General features: G+C 35.4%; 1 protein-coding gene across 4 annotated transcripts in view; it reads right to left on the bottom strand.

The window, feature by feature from the left end:
* Positions 1-19,656, bottom strand: part of VPS8 (VPS8 subunit of CORVET complex) — a 286,912-nt gene that overhangs the window by 166,701 nt on the left and 100,555 nt on the right. For all 4 annotated transcript variants that reach the window (XM_068546385.1, XM_068546384.1, XM_068546387.1 and 1 more), the window contains exons 22-24: positions 15,553-15,775; positions 12,276-12,365; positions 9,658-9,709 (exon numbers count right to left, since the gene is read on the bottom strand). In XM_068546385.1, coding sequence (XP_068402486.1) covers positions 9,658-9,709; positions 12,276-12,365; positions 15,553-15,775 — 365 coding nt within the window. The remainder of the gene's footprint in view (positions 1-9,657; positions 9,710-12,275; positions 12,366-15,552; positions 15,776-19,656) is intronic.

Below are 19,656 nucleotides of genomic sequence, written 5' to 3'. Positions count from 1 at the left end.
TTGTAATTCCCTGATGATGTTGAACATCTTTCAATATGCTTACTTGCCATCTGTATATCTTCTTTGGTGAGATGTGTGTTCAGGTCTTTGCTCATTTTTTTAATCACATTATTCATTTTCTTTTTTTAAATAAATTTATTCATTTATTTATTTTATTTGTGGCAGCATTGGGTCTTTGTTGCTGCGTGCGGGCTTTCTCTAGTTGTGGCGAGCGGGGGCTGCTCTTCGTTGCAGTGCACGGGCTTCTCGTTGTGGTGGCTTCTCTCATTGCGGAGCACAGACTCTAAGTGCACAGGCTTCAGTAGTTGTGGCACACGGGCTCAACAGTGTGGCTCGCGGGCTCTAGAGCACAGGCTCAGTAGTTGTGGTGCACGCGCTTAGTCGCTCCGCGGCATGTGGGATCTTCCTGGACCAGGGCTCGAACCCGTGTCCCCTGCATTGGCAGGCAGATTCCTAACCACTGTGCCACCAGGGAAGTCCACGTTATTCATTTTCTTTTGTCAAGTTTTAAGAGTTATTTGTATACTTTGGATAACAGTATTTTGCAAATATTTTCTCCCAATCTGTGGATTACCTTCTCATTCTCTTGACATTGTGTTTTGCAGAGCAAAAGTTTTTAATTTTAATGAAGCCCAGATTATCAATTACTTCTTTCATGGATAATAATCTTTCTTTCATGGATGGTGTTGTATCTAAAAATTCATCACCATAACTACAGTCAATTAGGTTACTGCCTGCGTTATCTTCTAGATATTTTATAGTTTTGCATTTTCCAATTAGGTCTATGATGTACTTTGAATTAATTTTTGTGAGGAGTGTAAGGTCTGTGTCTAGAGTCAACTTCTTTGTGTGTGGATGTCCAGTTGTTCCAGCACCATTTGTTGAAAACACCATCTTTACACCAATGTACTGCCTTTGCTTCTTCAAAGATCAGTCGACTATGTTTATGAGAGTCTATTTCAGAGCTATTTTGTTCTACCGATCTTTTTTTTTATTCTTTTGCCAATACCACACTGTCTTGATTATAGTAGCTTTATATTAAGTCTTGAAGTTAGGTAGTGTCAGTCCTCCAACTTTGTTCTTCTGTCTAAATACTGCCTTAGCTATTCTGGGTCTTTTGCTTCTCCATATAAATTTCAGAATCAGTTTGTTAATATCCAAAAAAATAACTTGCTGGGATTTTGACTGGGATTGCACTGAATCTGTAGATCAACTTGGGACAAAATGACATCTTGACAGTATTGAGTCTTCCTATCCATGAACACAGAATATCTCTCCATTTACTTAGTTCTTTGATATCTTTCATCAGAGTTTTGTAGTTTTCCTCATACAGATCTTGTACAAACTTAGTCAGATTTATACATAAGTATCTCATTTTTTAGGGTGCTAATATAAATAGTAATGTGTTTTTAATTTCAAATTCCACTTGTTCACTGCAGGTATATAGTAAAGTGACTGCCTTCTGTATATTAACTTTGTATGTGCAAACTTGCAACAAATGTTTATTAGTTCCAGGAGTTTTTGGGTCAATTCTTTCAGACTTTCTACATAAATGATGTCACCTGTAAACAAAGACAGTTTTATTTCTTCCTTCCAAATCCTTATACCTTTTATTTGCTTTTCTTGTCTTTTTGCATTAGCTAGGACTTTCAGTATGACGTTGAAAAGCTGTGGTAAGAAGAGGACATACTTGCCCTGTTCCTCACCATTGTTTCACATCAATAAGTATGACATTAGCTGTAGGGTTTCTGTACATGTTCTTATCGAGTTGAGGAAGTTTTCCTCTATTCCTAATTTGCTGAGAGTTTTTATCATGAATGGGAGTTGGACTTTGTTAAATGCTTTTTCTGCATCTACTGATACATGATCATGTGATTTTTCTTCTCTAGCCTACTGATGTCATGGAATACATTAATTAATTTTCAAATGTTGAAGCAGCCTTGCATACCTGGTATAAAATCTCAGTTGTGTTGTATAATTCTTTTTATAGCTTGTTGGATTCAATTTGTTAATATTTTGTTGAGAATTTTTGCATCTATGTTCATGAGAGATACTGGTCTGTAAGTTTTCTTTCCTTGTAATGTCTTTGGTTTTGGTATTAGGGTAATGCAGGCCTCATAGAAAATGTTAGAAAGTATTCCCTGAGCTCTGTCTTCTGAAGAGATTGTAGAGAATTGGCATAATTTCTCCCTTAAATGGTTGGTAAAATTCACCAGTGAAACACATCTGGGCCTGGTGCTTTCTGTTTTAGAAGGTTATTAATTACTGGTTCAATTTCTTTAATAGATACAGGCTTATTCAGATTGTCTGTTTCTTCTTGTGTGAGTTTTGGCAAATTTTATCTCTCAAAAAATTGGCCTGTTTCATCTGGGTTATCAAATTTATGAGCATAGAATTGTTCATAATATTATTTTATTATCCTTTTAATACCCATGGGATCTGTACGGTTGTCCCCTCTTTCATTTCTGATATTAGTAATTTGTGTCTTCTCTCCTTTTTATCTAAGTTAGCCTGACTGGAGGCTTATAGATTTTATTGATCTTTTCAAAGACACAGCTTTTGGTTTTAACCAAATCCCCCCAAATCAACAATTTTCTCAACTGATTTCCTGTTTTCAATTTTATTAATTTCTGCTCTAATTTTTCTTTTCTTTTCTTCTGCTCACTTTGGATTTAATTTGTTCTTCTTTTTCCAAATTCCTAAGGTAGAAGCTTAGAGTATTGATTTTAGATCTTTTTCTTTTCTGCTATATGCATTCAATGTTATAAATTTCCCTCCAAGCACTGCTTTTGCTGCATCTCACAAATTTTTGTAAGTATTTTCATTTAGTTCAAATTACTCTTAAATTTCTCTTGAGATTTCTCCTTTGTCCATGTATTACTTAGAAATATGTTGTTTAATTTCCAAGTATTTAGGAACTTTCCAGCTTTCTTTCTCTTAGTATTTTCTAGTTTAATTCCATTGTGGTCTGAGAGCAAGCATTATATGATTTCTATTCTCTTAAGTTTGTTGAGGTGTATTTTATGACCCAGAACATGGTCTATCTTGGTGAATGATTCATGTGAGCTTGAGAAGAATGTGTAATGTGTTATTGTTGGATAAAGGAGCCTATAGATGCCAGCAGCATCCAGCTGAATGATGGTGCTTAGTTCATAACTTCAGCTCAACTATGTCCTTACTGATTTCCTGCCTGCAGGATCTGTCCATCTCTGATAGAGGGGTGTTAAAAGTCTCCAACTATAACAGTGGATTTACCTATTTCTCCTTGCTATTCTATCAGTTTTTGCCTCGTGTATTTTGACACTGTTGTTAGGTGCACACAGATTAAGGACCATTACGTCTTCTTGGAGTATTGTGTAATGCCTCTCTTTATCCCTGATAATTTTCTTTGCTCTGAAGTTGGCTGTGCCTGAAATTAATATAGCTACTCCAGCTTTCTTTTGAGTAGTATTATTATAGTACACCTTTCTCCATTTCTTTACTTAATGTGTCTTCATATTTAAAATGGGTTTCTTATACCCAGCACTTAGTTGGGTCTTGTTTTTTAATCCATTTTAACAATCTCTTTTAATTGGTATAGACTACTGATATTTAAAATGATAATTAACATAGTTGGATTAATATCTACCATATTGTTACTGTTTTCTATTTCTTGTGCTTTATTCCAAATTTTGTCTTCAACACTTTTCCTGCCTTTTGTAGTCTTAACTGAGTACTTTATATGACTCCATTTTCTCCCCTTTCATATTACATCTATTATGTGTCTATTTTTAGTTGTTGCCCTCAAGTTTGCAGCATACATTTACAACTAATCCAAACCTACTTCCAAATAGCACTATACTGCTTCATGGGTAGTACAAGGACCTTATAATAACAAAATAGTCCTAATTCCTCCCTCCTATAACTGTATCCTTGCTGTCATTCATTTCATTTATACATAAGCATACACACACAAGCATATAATATCAAATACACTATTGCTATTATTTTGAATAAAGTGTTATCTGATGGCTCAATTAAGAGTAAGAAAAATGTAAGTTTTTATTCTACCTTTACTAATCATTCTCTGATGCTCCTCCTTTCTTGGATCCAGATTTCTTATCTATATTATTTTCTTTCTCTCTAAAGAACTTCTTTTAACATTTCTTGCAAGACATTTCTATTGGTAACAAATTCCCTCAATTTTTGTTTGTCTGAGAAAGTCTATATTTCTCTTTTGCTTTTGAAGAATAATTCCTCAGGGTACAAAATTCTATGTTGGTGGGTTTTTCTCTCAAAACCTTAAATATTTTATTCTCTCTTTACCTTTTATTTTCTGCAGTTTGAATATATGCCTACTTGTAGGGTTTTTTTTTTTTTTTTTTTTTTCCTGTTTATCCTGCTTGGTGTACTCTAAGCTTCCTGGATCTATGGTTTGGTGTCTGACATTAATCTGGGGAAATCCTCAGTCATTATTGTTTCAAATATTGCTTCTGTTCCTTTCTCCCTTTCTTCTCCTTCTGATATTCCCATTACATGTATGTTACACATTTTGTAATTGTCCTATAGTTCTTGGATATTCTGTTCTACTTTTTTTTCAGTCTTCTTCTCTTTGCTTTTCAGTTCTAGAACTTTCTAATGTTATATCCTCAAGCTCAGAGATTCTTTCCCCAGCTGTGTGTCTAGTCTACTAATGAGACCATCAAAGGCATTCTTCATTTCTGCTACATTGTTTTTGATGTTTAACATTTATTTTTGATTCTTTCTTAGAATTTCCATCTCTCTGCTTATATTATCCACCTGTTCTTGCATGTTGCCTACTTTTTCCATTAAATCCCTTAATATATTAATCATAGTATTCTTTTAAATTCCTGGTCTAATAATTCCAATACTACTGCCGCATCTAAGTCTAGTTTTGATGTTTGTTCTGTCTCTTCAAACTTCAAACTCTTCAATTTTTTGCCTTTTAGTATGCCTTGTAATTTTTGAAAGGCACACATGATGCACTGGGTAAAAGGCACTACAGTTAATAGATCTTTAGTAATGTGGTAGTAAGGTGTGAAGAAAGGGAAGTGTTCTATAGTCTTGATTAGGTCTCAGTCTTTGGGTAAACCTGTGACCCTGGAATGTGAACTTCACCAGTGCTTCTCAGTTTTTTTCCCCCTTAGGTGGACAGAATGGGTTGAAGGTGCTGGAGTTGGGTATTTTCCTTCTCCCAGGTAAGTTTGGCTCTGATAAACCCACAGCAGGTCAAGCTTTGGCAAAATAGTTTTTCCTGAAGGGCGGCTTTAGTTAAGAAACACAGAATACTCTGACATATTTCAAAATGGTTCCTTTCCCCCACCCCCCTGCAGAAGCACAAGGGATTTTTCTCTGATGATCACCGTGAGAACCCGGTAGCAGCCCTGGAGGTAAATTTCACAAAAGTGTGGAGGCTTCCCTACGACCGGGTCCTACTGGAGTTTTTAAATTTCAGACTTGTTCACATTGAGCCTGCAACAAATCATCAACTGCAGTTCAGATTTTCCTACCCTAGCACTGGTTCCTGCAGAGATGTCTGGTCCTGTCAGTTGTGATTTTCTGCATCTGCCTGTCTCTCTAGTTTTTGGTGCAATGGTTTGGCCTGTGACCTTACTTCTCTGGCAGATCTAAAAAGAATTGTTGATTTTTCAGTTTGTTGAGCTTTTTACTTGTTGGTAGGACAGAGTGGTGACTTCCAAATTCTTTCTCTGCCAGACCAAAAACCAGAAGTCCCAAATGTTATTTGATCCAACTCAATTAGCATGGTACATGTTTATTGGCTAATTAGATAAACCTTTATTGCTAGAAATCTCAGATAGGATGCATCTAGCTCATGATATTCCTAGAGAGAGTTAAATTTACTTGTTTAACGTATCCATCTCCATTATTCCATTACTATGAGTTTAAGGGCATGGAGTCTGTCTATCTCTGTGTTCCTAGCATCCAGCACAGCATCTGGAACATGGAAGTGCTTGGTAAATGTATACTGAATTGACACAGTATTTAATTTTCCTGACCCCCTTTCTACTTTTCTCTCCCCAAAATCTTTTTTTAGACAATTTTCTGTTGCAAAAGCTCATCCACTCCATTTGGAATTCTTAATAGTCTTTTTTTTTTTTTTAAAGTAGGTCCTTGTTGGTTGGAATTCTTAATAGTCTACTTTAACTTCTGCTACATATATTATGTGGAAGACAATTTTCAAGTTTGTTTCAAAAGGATTAGTTTCAGGGCAACTGAAAATGGACTAAGACTAAAGAGGGACTAAGACTCTACCAAATTATCCTCCGTGCTCCTGTCCTTACAGAAAAAAAACCTATAAAACCTGGACATAATATGAAACGCTACCTGAAGCTACTGAAGAGGAAATAGAAGTAGACAAGTCTGGCAGCGAGTTCACACTCACTGGGAAGAGGACAGACTGGCAGCCACACAAGTACCTTCACACAGAGGCGGTGGGGGATGGAGAACTCCTAATCTTTCTGGCACAGGGGACCAGAAAAGTGAAGCCAGGAAACCATGAATGTGGAAGAGACTAGGGGAAGCCCAAAAGGGAAAGAGTCAAAGAGGGGATCTCCAAACTATCTACCCACATCCGTGACTGATCCCTAAACCACCATGTACAAACAACAGTCAAAGCAGCTCAGCCATACAGAAAAAGTCAGAACCATGACTGGAGTTCCCTCCCTGAAGGTCCTGAAGTGTGAAGAGAAGCAGACAGGCTCTGGTGTGGAGTTCATGTGCTCAGAGGAGAGGAGACAGGGAGGTATACAAGTAAATTACCATCACAGGCTTTCAGCCTGTGACTAAGTGCAGTCTGTGTGGCAAGCATAGCAGCAGCTGGGGGCTCACATGGGAAAACGAGCAATTTTTCTGGTTGGGGAACTAGAGAAGGTAGGACATGTGAACAGTAAACAGACTGGCAGAATCTTGCAAAAAGAAAGCCAGAAAGAGGATCCTCAAACTTGACTACCTTCATCACTGACTGATCCCTAAGCCACACACGTGGGACAGAATCAAAGCAGACCAGCTAAAGACAAAGGACCTTTTGAGAAGAGACTGGAGACACACTAGAAAGCCACAATAGAAAGAGTCTGCAATTCAAGCCCAGCCAAGAAAATTACCTGATAAAATAAAGAGAAAAAATTCTCAGTGAAGAAAAATAATAGAACCCAGAATCTCCATAATGTAACATTCAAATATCCAGGATACAATCTAAAATTATCCAGCATATGAAGGAACAAGATAATAAAATATATTTTTCTTAAGAGAAAAGAAAATCAAGTCCAATCCTGAAATGAACAAAATGTTAGAACTGATAAGAATTTTAAATCAACTATTTATCCTCAATGAAATAAAACATGTTTCAATGCATGAAAATTTGAACAGATAAATGAAGAGATGCGGGAAAGAAACAGAAACAATAAAAAAAGAACCAAATAAAAATTACAGAACTGAAAAATACTATTGTGGAAGATAAAAATGCACTGAGTGTATTTAACAGCTGAGTTTACATCAAAGCATGAACCTGAAAGTAGAGCAACAGAAATCATCCAAGGAGAAGAACAGAGAGGAAAAAAGAGCAAACCAAACAAAACCAAAACCCAGAGGGACTGACCTATGAGATGGTGGAGGAAGAACCTTCAGTAATCTGCTCCTCCATGAAAGCAAAGAGAATACTGGCAGAAACAGTCAAAATCAACTTTTCCAGAACTCTTGAAATTAACTGAAGGCTTGCAATAATCCACGGAATGTTTATTCAAGAAAAATGCCTGAATCTCGGTAAGAACTGTGAGCTTCATGGTGGCTTAACATTACCTAGTCCCATCCCCCTTCCCCCACTTTCACCGTAGCTTTGAAACCAACCGCCTTGCAGCTATGGTAGCTGTGAAAACCAGCAACCTAGCAACCACTCCAGGGGGCAAAATGGGTTTGGAGCTCCCCAAAAGCCCATCCTTAAGAGAACTGTCACTATCTAACCTATCTGGCAGCTCACTCAACAGCTCCATTCTCAGGGCTTGTCTTTTTTTTTGTCCTGACTCAGAGCTTACTCTAAGCAAACAGCACTATCCCCAAGGCACATTATTTAACTTTACAGGTGCCAGAGGCAGTGCCCCCAGAAGAGACTAATTAGAGACCCACCAAAAAACTTGAAGGGAAAAACTGGAGAATGAGAGGTCTGCAGGGGCTTTCAAAAGCTCCAACATATTTCTGGAACTCTAGAAGGACATGGGCATGTAAAATCTTTATGATGTTGAGTTGGACAAAGATTTCTTAACCAGAACATCAAAGGTCTAAAACTACTGAAGAAAAATAAATAAAATGGACCTCATGAAGATTAAAAACTTTTGTTCTTTGAAAAACATGGTTAAAAAAACAAAACGGTAAGCAATGGACTGGGAGAAAATTTTTGCGAAACACATATTTTAAAATGTCTTGTATCCAGACTACATAAAGAACTCTTACAGGCTCCGGTGGGGAGTTCACGTGCCTAGAACTCAATAATATGAAGTCAAATAACACCTCTTCCTTACTCTTCTAAAAAGTGCTAAAAGATTTAAACAGATGATTCACAAAAAAGATATGTGAATGGGCAAGAGCACATGAAAAGATGCTGAACATCACTAACCACCAGGAAAATAAAAATTTAAATCACAATGTGACACCATTATCCACCCACTAGAATGGCTAAAATTTTTATAAGATGTAAAAAGATTGACAGTACCAAGTGCCTGCAAGGATATGGAGCTATCAGAACTCTCATATGTTGCTGATGGGAATGCAAAATGGTACAGCCATTCTGAAAAACCAAATAGTAGTACCTTAGAAAGTAAAACATACATTTACCATACAATCCATCCATTCCATTCTAGGTAGCTGCCCAAGAAGAATGAACACATATGCCCACACAAAAACTTATTCATAGCTAGGAGTCAGCAATGGAGGATAAGGACAACATAAGGATACCTGTGGTGATAAAACTGTTCTGTATCGTGACTTTATCAATGTGAATATCTGGTTGTGATATTGTGCTTTAGGTTTGCAAGATGTTATCACCGAGGGAAAATGGGTAAAGAGTATACTGGATCTCTTGTGTCATTTCATACAATTGCATGTGAAGCTACAATTTCCTCATAATAAAAAGTTTAATTAAAAACATAACAAAACTCATTCGCAAACGTAGCAGCATTACTTATAATAACTCCAATCCAGAAGCAACTTGAATGTCCTTCAACTGGTTAACAGATAAACAAATAACAGTATATCCAACCCATGGAATACCATTCAGCAATTAAAGGGAACAAAATAATATATGCAACGACATGGATGAATTTAAAAAACATTAAGCTAAGTGAAAGAAATAAAACACCAAGATCAAGATTACATAGTGTATGATCTACTTACATGAATAGCAATAAAGGAAAGTAGATCAGTGATTGCCTGGAGATGGGACTGTGGGGAAAGGTTAGAGTACAAGGGACAGGAGGAAACTTTTTAGTGTGAAGGAACTATATTGCTCCTTCTAAAATCTGATTATGGTGGTGGTTACATGATCATGTACGATTATCAAAGTTCACACTGTACGCATAAAATTGGTGAATTTTGTTATTTAAATAATATTTTTAAAGAGAAAAAAATTAAGGCTTAGAAAATTAATACCTGTTAGCGTCTTTCCTGCATTCAAAGGAGGTGCAATGACTCTGAAAAGTTTCTGCATAAAAATTAATAGGAAAACAATCAACATCATCTGAAAAAAATATTTTAAAAAATAATCTAAATCTTATGCTATTAATCACCTTTCTCTGATTGAATCAGATAGTCATTTGCTATTAAGATTAAATATTAAAACTCTTAATGTGGACATGAACTGTTTTCGTAGGATCACTGGGAAATCATTATTGTTATATTCCTCACTGAAAGAAACCATTTAATAAATACCAGTTAGAAGAAGGTCCTTGTTGAGATCATTATTTCTAATATAAGATATCCTTAGGTTCCTAAAAGCGCTTTATTCTTTAAAAAATATTAAGCAAGTCAAGGGATTAATAGCCCACCAAAAGGGTAAGATTACTTTAAGCTGAAAACACGCGAACAGTCAGCAGCCATAGAAACAAACACCTAAATATAAGCAGAGCCCCTGAAAACACAAGATTAATGGCAAAACTATGTTGGCCTTCCTGGGAGGGAGTTTCCTATTTAGGAGAAGATTGACCCTTAGCACTGGGAGGTGGTGCAAAGCCAGCTGTTCATTAGCAACAAAAAGCTCAATAAAACTATTCATATTCTCCAAGGAAAACCTAAATCCCTCCCTCACACCCCAAATTTCGTTAAACTGGTATATAAACCTTTACTTCTCTGGTTGTTCAGTGATTTACTCATTTCTGTGTGCTCCCGGTACAACTGTGAATAAACCTTGTCTTTTCTCCTGTTGTCAGTTCATTCGCAGCCCTCTCCCCACCATTCGGGTTTCAGGTGGTAGAGGAAAAGTTTTTCCTCCCAACACAAGGCACTCAGAAGCAGCCAAAACTAGAACTAAAGATTTCAGAAACTATGGTAGTCATCTCAAGTATGATGACACTGTCTTTCATTCTAGAAAATCTAGAAAATTTCAAAAGGCACTACAGTTCCTCTTTTTTTTTTAATTTTTATTTTATATTGGAGTATAGTTGATTTACAATGTTGTGTTAGTTTCAGGTGTACAGCAAAAAGATTTAGTTATACACATATCTATTCTTTTTCAGATTCTTTTAATTTGGACCTGAAACTGAAATGACTAAATGTGGACATGAACTGTTTTAGTAGGATCACTGGTAAATCACTGTGATTTTCAGTTTAAATCTCTTTAAACTGAAATAACTAAACTTTAAACACTGAATAGTGATCTCTTTTATAGGCAGAGAATTATAAAATAGCAATCACAGGATGCATCTAACTTCCCACTGCTAAAATCTCCAAATGACTATTTAATAACAAATACCAAGCTCCTGCTGAAAGTCATTAACTTGAAAACTACTCTTAACACAAAACAAGGCAACGTCAATAGAAAAGTGTTCCATCTGAGATGCATAGCTATAAATGCAAACCAGATTTTGGGGAATAAAAAATCCACACAAAACAAAAACTTCAAAAGCAACAATAACAAAAACCCCATAACCATTTTAATCGACATAGAATGCATCAAATTAGAATCTGTTTTCACAGATTATTTTGAGAGAAACTAGAAACTGCATTCATTCTTCCTAATTGTGGTTTAATAGTGGGATGGAGAACATTTTTGCATGCGCGCAGGTCATGGACCTCACTGAAGAGCCAGCTAAGAGGTGTGCAAATGTTAAAAATACTTATCTGAAATACAGACAGTCAAGGTCAAAACCAGTGGGGAGGGCTGTGGCACTCATTTGGAAAATGACCAAGAGACAAGAAGTACAGCCAAAACTGAAGGAGTTATGAATTAGAGGGATATTCACCTACCAAGCTAAATATATTTAAAGAAGACTGAAATATCATAGAATGACTGCTGACTTAATACTGAAGATGGTTTTGGATGTCCATTAAATATGCAAAAAAGCTGACTGGATGCCTTCAGGAGAAGCCTGGGTCTTCTGATCCAGGTAATGAAGTCACTGTAATAAAGCAATGGGCTGGCAGGGCACGACATGCATCCACAATCCATAACCCATAATTCTGTCTATAAATCTAAGGGAAATAACAAGATGAAGATGGGTTTGGTTCTTTTTAAAATAAGCCCAAATGCTTTTTAGATGCTCTCTTCTAATGGTAAGGAGAATAAGAAATTATAATAAATGCTATAAAATTCTGAAATAGGAAAAGCAACAAATTAGCAATTGGCAAATCATGACCTCCCACCATTTTCAGGACCTTCCCCTAGAAGAATATATCTACAAAATAATATTACTCAATAGTGCCATTACTCTATACAGTAAATATATATAATGAATTTCTTAAACCTTTTGGAAAAGCTATAATAATATCAAAATTTTTTAGAAAAAATCTTAAAGTCTAATGGGCTTTTAATTTTATCTATCGTTCCCTGGGATTTAAATACCTACTTATGCAGATAAAAAAGAAAGCAATGGTAGAAGGTATAAAACTAAAGACTATCTAAAGTCCTAAACAACAATGGGTGCAAGTCTAATAAATCTACAAGAAATTTTAAAGTGATTGGATGAAAACAAACTATTCAAAGCAAATGGAGAGAAGGGAAAAAACATTAATAGACAGTGTTAAATATGCGTATAAGTTAGAATGTATCTTACCTCCATTGGACTAATAAATTCATTCATGCCTCTGTTGTAGACATAGATCATAGCATCATATAGCCGATTTTCCCAACACATGAGAACTACCTGTAAAAAGGAAAAGTTGCTTGGTCCACACAATTGAGCAAATCTCACCAATAACTTTCCTCAAAGCTTTAAGAATGGGGAAGATCTTAAATTCTCTTTCCTAATTTTTCTTATTCCTTCTCTGAAAAAAACTGAAATTGAAGTACTCAAACACAATGCCAGGGTAAGACCTGTTGTAGGTTCAATGTTACTTTCAACAGTACAATAGCTACTTTTAAACATCCTCCAATGTCTGATTTTATTTCTTCTTTATCCTCCCCCTTTCCATATCCATCTTACCTTTGGTCACTAGTTCTACAAATATTTACTGAACATCTATATTCAGGTCCTCTCCTAGGCACTGTGGATAAAGTGATAGGTAAGACAAACCCAGACCTATTCTCTACCCTGACAGAACTTCCATTCATCCTGGACACTCACCAAAAGAAGGGGCACAAAATGGTGCATGAATTATGACTTAGGGAAGATACTCAATTACACAAATAGTTCATTTACAAATGTGGTAAGTCTATAAAGGAACTTGACTTGGTCTGGAGTATTCAGAAGGTCATCCCTGAGGGAGCAATATTTAAGTTAGGACCTAACGGATACATGTATGTGAGCCAAAAGCCGATGTGGAAACTAGGGGCTCTGCAGGCAGAAGGAGCAGTAAGGATGAGGAATAGAGATGAAGGGATTAGGAAGAGGAATAGAGATGACTTAAGTATAGAGTACCCTATATACTGTTCCTACGAGAGCTATATTATACTACTGAGTGACAGGAGAAGACCGAAGTGGAAGAGTAGAGGTCAACAAAGGAGAATGACAAGGAATAGCCAAAGGGAAAACAAACTACTAGTCTGAGGGAAAATGGAAGTGAGGTGTCATGGGAGAGTCCTTCTAGACAAAGGCATGTTCTGGGACCTCTTCTCTTCTCTCACTTTCCGCCCTCTCAGCCAGTGCCATGATCATACATCTCTTTACAGCTTCAGCCCTAACCTCTCCTCTGACCCATATATCCAACCACTAACTTGATATCTTCACCTGACTGTCTAGTAGCTATCAAAATAAAATGGCAAAATACAACTCCTGATTTTGTCTCCCAAACTTAGACCTACCCCAGTCTTCCAATCTTCTTAAAGGAATCACTATCCACCTTGTTTTTCAAGCCAAAAAATTAGGCAACAGCCTTAAATTCTCTCTTTCCACACCTTTAGGTCCAATTCATCAGCAAATCAGTTCTACCTCCAAAATGTATCCAAAGTCAGGCCATCTCTCTCCATCCCACCACTATCATCTCTGGCCAGGACTACCTCCTGGACCAGCTCTTAACCAATCTCCTTGCTTCTTCTGTACTTGGCCCCCACCCCTCATTCTGTTATCTATAGGCAAATCAGAGTGATCTCACTTAAAACCTTTTAATGATTTCCTATAGCACTCAGAATAAAAAGGAAAAATCTGTACCTTGCCCTGAAAGGGCTACCTCTCTCTTTCAACCAAGCTCTGTTTGCCTTTTATCTGTAACTTTTAGCACCCAACACATATCTTTTTTTTTTTTTTTTGCATTAGCTGTTGTTTTTACCTGTAACAGTCTTCTCCTCCAAGATTTTTGCACTACTGATTCCTTCTTGTCATTCAGATTCCAGATTTGATCAGACTCAATGTTACTTTCTTGGTTTTCTATAACTGACCCATCTAAGATAGCCTCTCATTCTCTCTTTATCATACTGCCTGTTTGACTTTTAACATAATACTTGTTTTGGATATTTCTGGCTTGTTGACTTGTTTGTCTGTTTATTGTCAAACTTTTTTTTGCTAATGTAAGCCTTATAATAAGCCTTGTCCACCAGGGTCACTAAAGCATTGGAGGTCATTACAGACTCTAGTGAAAGTAAAGCTGAAGAAATATTAGGATGTGAATGAAATGGAAGAGGCAACCTAGAGAATGCTTTCAAGAAATGTGGGAAAGAAAGAAAGAGGGAAAGGGGTGGAGGAAAGAAGGAAGAAAGGAGGGAGGGAGGGAGGGATCTGGCTGCAAGTGGGAAATGTGATATGGCAGTAACCAAAGGGGAAGGAGGGGAAAGCTGGATACGGAGAGAAGGGAATCTGACGGGGAGATTGTTTAAACTGTTGTTTTAACATGAAAAAGAGCAGAGAATATTTACCTAGTGTTGGAGAAAAAGCTAAAAATGTTGGAAGGAGAAGAAATTAGAAATTTCTCTTATATCAGATGATAGTAAATAAAGCTAGATTGATAACATGCTCTCAAATCACCAGACCTATTGTCAGACATGAAGATTACGCCAAATTACCCACATGACAGAAAGGCATATGTAAAGAGGACCTGGCCTTTGCAAACTTACAGCCATTCATAAAGAACTTCCATGAAGAAAACAATAACCATTTTCCAAACCCTTCATTTCCGTGCGATTTTGCACATTAAAAACAAACAAACAAACAAAAAACCTTTGGTCCTTCTAAGTTTGTAAGTCACCATATTTTAGCTCAGTAGGGCTCAGCACCTTGGTACCTTTGTGCCTTTGCTCAGCATTAGGACTGAAGAGTTAAATGAAGAGTTAAGAGTGAAGTGTCTTAGGTCAGATACATATTGCTCCTCAATTAAGGACTTAAAACTTATGTGGAGACCTCAGATATACTGGAGGTATATTATCAATGAGCTGGCTGATCATGCTAAGATGTCCTGAAGTTTGCTTCTTATACTATGCCCTGCATTTCAAAACTTAATGTATGAAAGTTATCAACTCTGGACATATAAACTAGCTTTTCAAAAAAATGGCATCATACTCTCAAAAGTAAAAATATTCTATTTTTCACGTGGAAGTGCTTATAGTTGAAATTCACTTGCAGGATGAAAATTGTAGTAGTGAACAAACAAACTGATGAAGAAGGATAGACCAATAAGCATTTATCGAGCAACTACCAAATATAAACCCTATGCTAAGAGCTCTGGGGGATGTCAAGGAAACCGAAGACTACTGGCTTGCAGGAGTTCCTAATCTAGCTTTAAGTAAAGAACACTCCTAAGAAATATATTGACAAATATAAGTTTATGAGACCTTGTACCAAAAAGTGCTAAAAAATAATTAGGGTTGATGAAAGACAGAGTAAGGCCCAATGAGTCAGGTAAATATATTCAATAAAGGAATGATGTTTATTCCATAAATTAGTAGACTGCCTATAAACTCACCTGCTGAATATCTAGGCTGGTGATATCCATATGTACAATGAGGGCTTCCACATTTTCCATTAATTTTTTATCTTGGAAATGAACAATCAAGTCTTTCATTACCTGGGGTGTGATCCCCACCAATTTATCACTTAAAATATATGGTTCAAGGCACTCCAAAAACACTCCTTTGGCCACTGAATTCTCACTTAATTTGTCATACACCTGGCTAAATAAAAGATCCCTGCAACAGAACGGGGAAAAATACTTTTAGGAACATTCCAAACATCCATTAAATTCAGTCTACTAAGTATATCTCATCTTTTTCCTATTTCAACTTACATGCAAGTTTATTAAAAACAGTAACAAAATTTGCAAAGAGCTTTATATTTTGAAAAATCTCTTACATATACTATCCTAATTAATTCACCCAATACTTTTTACAAATAAAAAATGTTGAATAAGTTAAATTATTTACTGAAAATCAGTTAGCTAACAAGTGATAGATTCAGAATTTGCATCAGCCATCTGACCTAAACCCTGTGCTGAATCCATTATGGCACACTGCTTCTTAAAGACAACATTGATATGGGAGCAGGTAGTACGGAGACTATGATGAAGTAAAAAAAAAAATTAAATAGACTATTCACAATTTATCCTTTCCTCTTTCCTGGTATTTAAATATTCCCATCTGATCTGCAAGGCCAATCTGCTTCTTTATCTAGTTCTTGCCCCTTGCTTCCCAAAGGGTTTAGGTAGTGATTATTGATGGGAGAGGAAGAAGAAAACGCTCAATGTTTTAAAAATATGTCTGAAAACTATTTTACTGCAGAAACAAAAAAACTAATTAATCAAATGCTACCACACTCAATAACTGTGTTTTATTTATTTTGTATTTCTTCTGCAAAGAGTCCAGAAATAATTTTAGAGTTCTATTCACCATAGACATAATCTGAATTTTGTTTTCACCCAATATTATATAAGCATTGTCCTAAGCTGCTACTTAACTCTTTAAAATTACCATTTTGTCTAACCACAATGTTTCAATATGCTGAAACATCAGAATTTATATAACTATTCCTGTAATGTATCACTTATTTCCACTATTTCACTATTATGAGTGAGGCCACAATGAACATCTACATATATAGTCTTTCCATCTGGGGGCTTAATACCTTAGTCATTCTACTCTTAGAAATTTATTTAAAGTCAAAAGATACAAAAAATTTTGTGGCACTTAAAATGTATTACTAAATTATCTTCAAAAATCATCATAGCACCAATTTACACAGCCATCAGTAATGTATAATTTCAACAGTTTCAACAGACAACTGTCTTTAGTTTTTTCCCATATAGTTTAATGTATAAATTAAACAACATCACTGTTTTCAATTCTTTGATGACTGGCAAAATTAAATGTTTTCCATGTTTCCATTTATACAGTGTATTGACTTATATCATTCACTGATTCTTTAATTCTCTCTTTTTTCAAATACAAAAACTGTGCTAATTCTATTTACCTGTTAGGATCGATTGTTTATTTATTCATTTGCTAAATGTATAATCTCTATATATGTGCATCATGTCAATTGTGAAAAGTGGTAGATGGTTCATCCACAGGTGTGATCTTTCATGACAAGTTCCACAAAAAGGACAAGGAAGATTCTGAAAGCAATGGGATGGGGTCTTGCCTCATCTGAAGTCCTGGAAGGGGGACAAATAATAAATGGACTGGCTACAACTGCATAGAACGCCATGTTGCTTTTCAATAAACAGTATTTGCAATATCCTGGGGGGAAATCCATATCCATTTATATTTTTCTCATATCCACAAGTGTAATTATTGCATCATTTTCCCCTTCGCTTTATATTTATCAGAGTATTTTTCATGTTAGTTTCATTTTAATCAACAGTCCATTACATTTTTGTGATTACCAATTACTAGCCAAGCAAAAGGAACTGAGATTAATGAAGCCTTACTGTAAGAAAGATAAAATAAGAGTAACAAAGTAACTCTAATGAACTTAAAGAAAATGTCATATTTGCTAGCCCTTGCACTCTGTAATGTGTTGTTAAAAACAGCATGCTAGGAAAGATAATTATATATTTCAGTTCAGCACAAAAAGCCCTGGGGAGGAAAATTAAAGAGCTACATATTCAGTAAACAGAGCATAAAAGTTGACAAACAAGGCACTCCTGTGACAAACTACAGCATGCAATGCTGGTAAGATTAATGGCAAAACTATATGCTTCTTTCTTAACCAGTAAGAGGCTATAATAAAGAAGCAAGAAAAATATAACTCAGCAACTCCTATCTGCATCTCTACCTTAAAATAAAAATAAAACAAAATTTTAAGACATGTTCTCATCATTCTGGGAGAATATTTATTAGATCATCAGAGAAGGAGGGAAAAAGAAAAGTACATACAAAAAAAAAAATGGTTTTGGCTCTTGTGTTTCTTTCTGTACTTAGGCATTATACTCCAGGGTGCTGACTTTGTTTCCTGGAACGGCTAATGTCAAAACTGATGTTTATCGCTTCAAGCTTAGCCTCCTTATAACCAGTATAATAGAAAAATCCTGAATAAATAAATTCTGAATAACAGAGGGCCGACAAAAAGGTCTTCTACATAACTTCACTTTATATTAATACTCATATTAAAGACATTATTTGGAGTTTATCACACATAACTTCAAATTGATAGAAAAAAATGACCAAATTCACTTTTTGCACTATCAATTTTACAATTAAAAAATGTGAAGAACTCAGCTTATGAGATAATTACAAATTCAGAGACTGTCTGAAGGGAGCAAGAGCGTCAATCCTAACACTTGCCAGTGTACACTAAATATACAACCAGAACCAAATAAACAACCCCCCACTAGATATAAGTGGGATTTAATAAATCCAAAGTTGATTTCGGCTGGCCTCTTTATTTATAAAATTAAAAACAGAGTTCAAAAGAATAGATACATGTAAATGTAGAGCTGAATCACCTTGCTGTACACCTGAAATTAACACAACATTTTTAATCACCTGAACTCCAATATAAAATAAAAAGTTTAAAAAAAAAAAAGGGCTCCATATGACCTGGAAAATATGACCTTTAGAGATAATCCACTATTTTTTTTTTTTTTTTTTACCAAATTTCACTTATTTAATTAAAATTTATTGAGAACCTGTTACATGTCTGGCTACTATCATAGATGCTGAATTGTGTGCAAAATGAAAGTTATTTCACTGCTCAAAAAAAGTTCAAATGATCTTCAAGAAATTACGTTCAAAATGCTCTGTTTCCTGATACAAGTATCACAGTTTGTAAATATTTCCTTTAAAAAGACATGGCTTAATTAAACTCTGTGAATATATTGAAAACTACCATACTCTTTAAAATGGTGAATTTTATGGTACGTGAATTATATCTCAATATAGCAGTTAGATAAAATAAAAAAGGCATGGCCCCATTTTTCACCTAGCTTTGATGTTTAAAATTTTAACTTGCAGTTACCAAGAAAATGATGAGAAAACTCAAAACATTAAGTTCCTCAACCATGGCTGATAATTAAAATCTTTCTGTTTCACAAATAATAATCCTGATGTTGAACAACAAGGTTAAACAAATACTCTGGCTATCAAAAAGCCACTTCAGGTTCACTTTAGATTTAAGAGAAATATTTTTGGTTCAGATTTATATATAATTCAAGTTATCTGAATAATGGCTTCTTTTTGGATCTCTGCTTACAGTGATATAAGCTTGAAGTGGTCAAGATCATCTACATACAGCACCTATTTTGTTTGATAATGGCTCTGAGATATAATTCACACATAATAACAGCATTTATTTAAGCACTTATTTTTAAACAATGTTCAAAATTACGATTATAGTTCAAGTAAACTCTGGACCTATTTTCAAAATAAACTGAAATTATGGCTACTGTTGTATAAGCAAAATGACAAATCATTAAATATCCTACAAAAACCCTTGAGATATTTTATATCTCTTTCTAGTACTGCAAAGATATATATGCACTATCAAATTGAAATGAAACTGTGTGAGCAGAGACCAAATTATGAAAATAAAGGTAGATCTCCCAAAACAGAATTTCCTATCATTTCTGATTTTA

The sequence above is a fragment of the Eschrichtius robustus genome, chromosome 6 (genome assembly GCF_028021215.1).
Source record: "Eschrichtius robustus isolate mEscRob2 chromosome 6, mEscRob2.pri, whole genome shotgun sequence".
In the NCBI taxonomy this organism is placed as follows: Eukaryota; Metazoa; Chordata; class Mammalia; order Artiodactyla; family Eschrichtiidae; genus Eschrichtius; species Eschrichtius robustus.
Note: the sequence above shows the minus strand (reverse complement) of the source record. Positions and strands in the feature narration are given on the sequence as shown.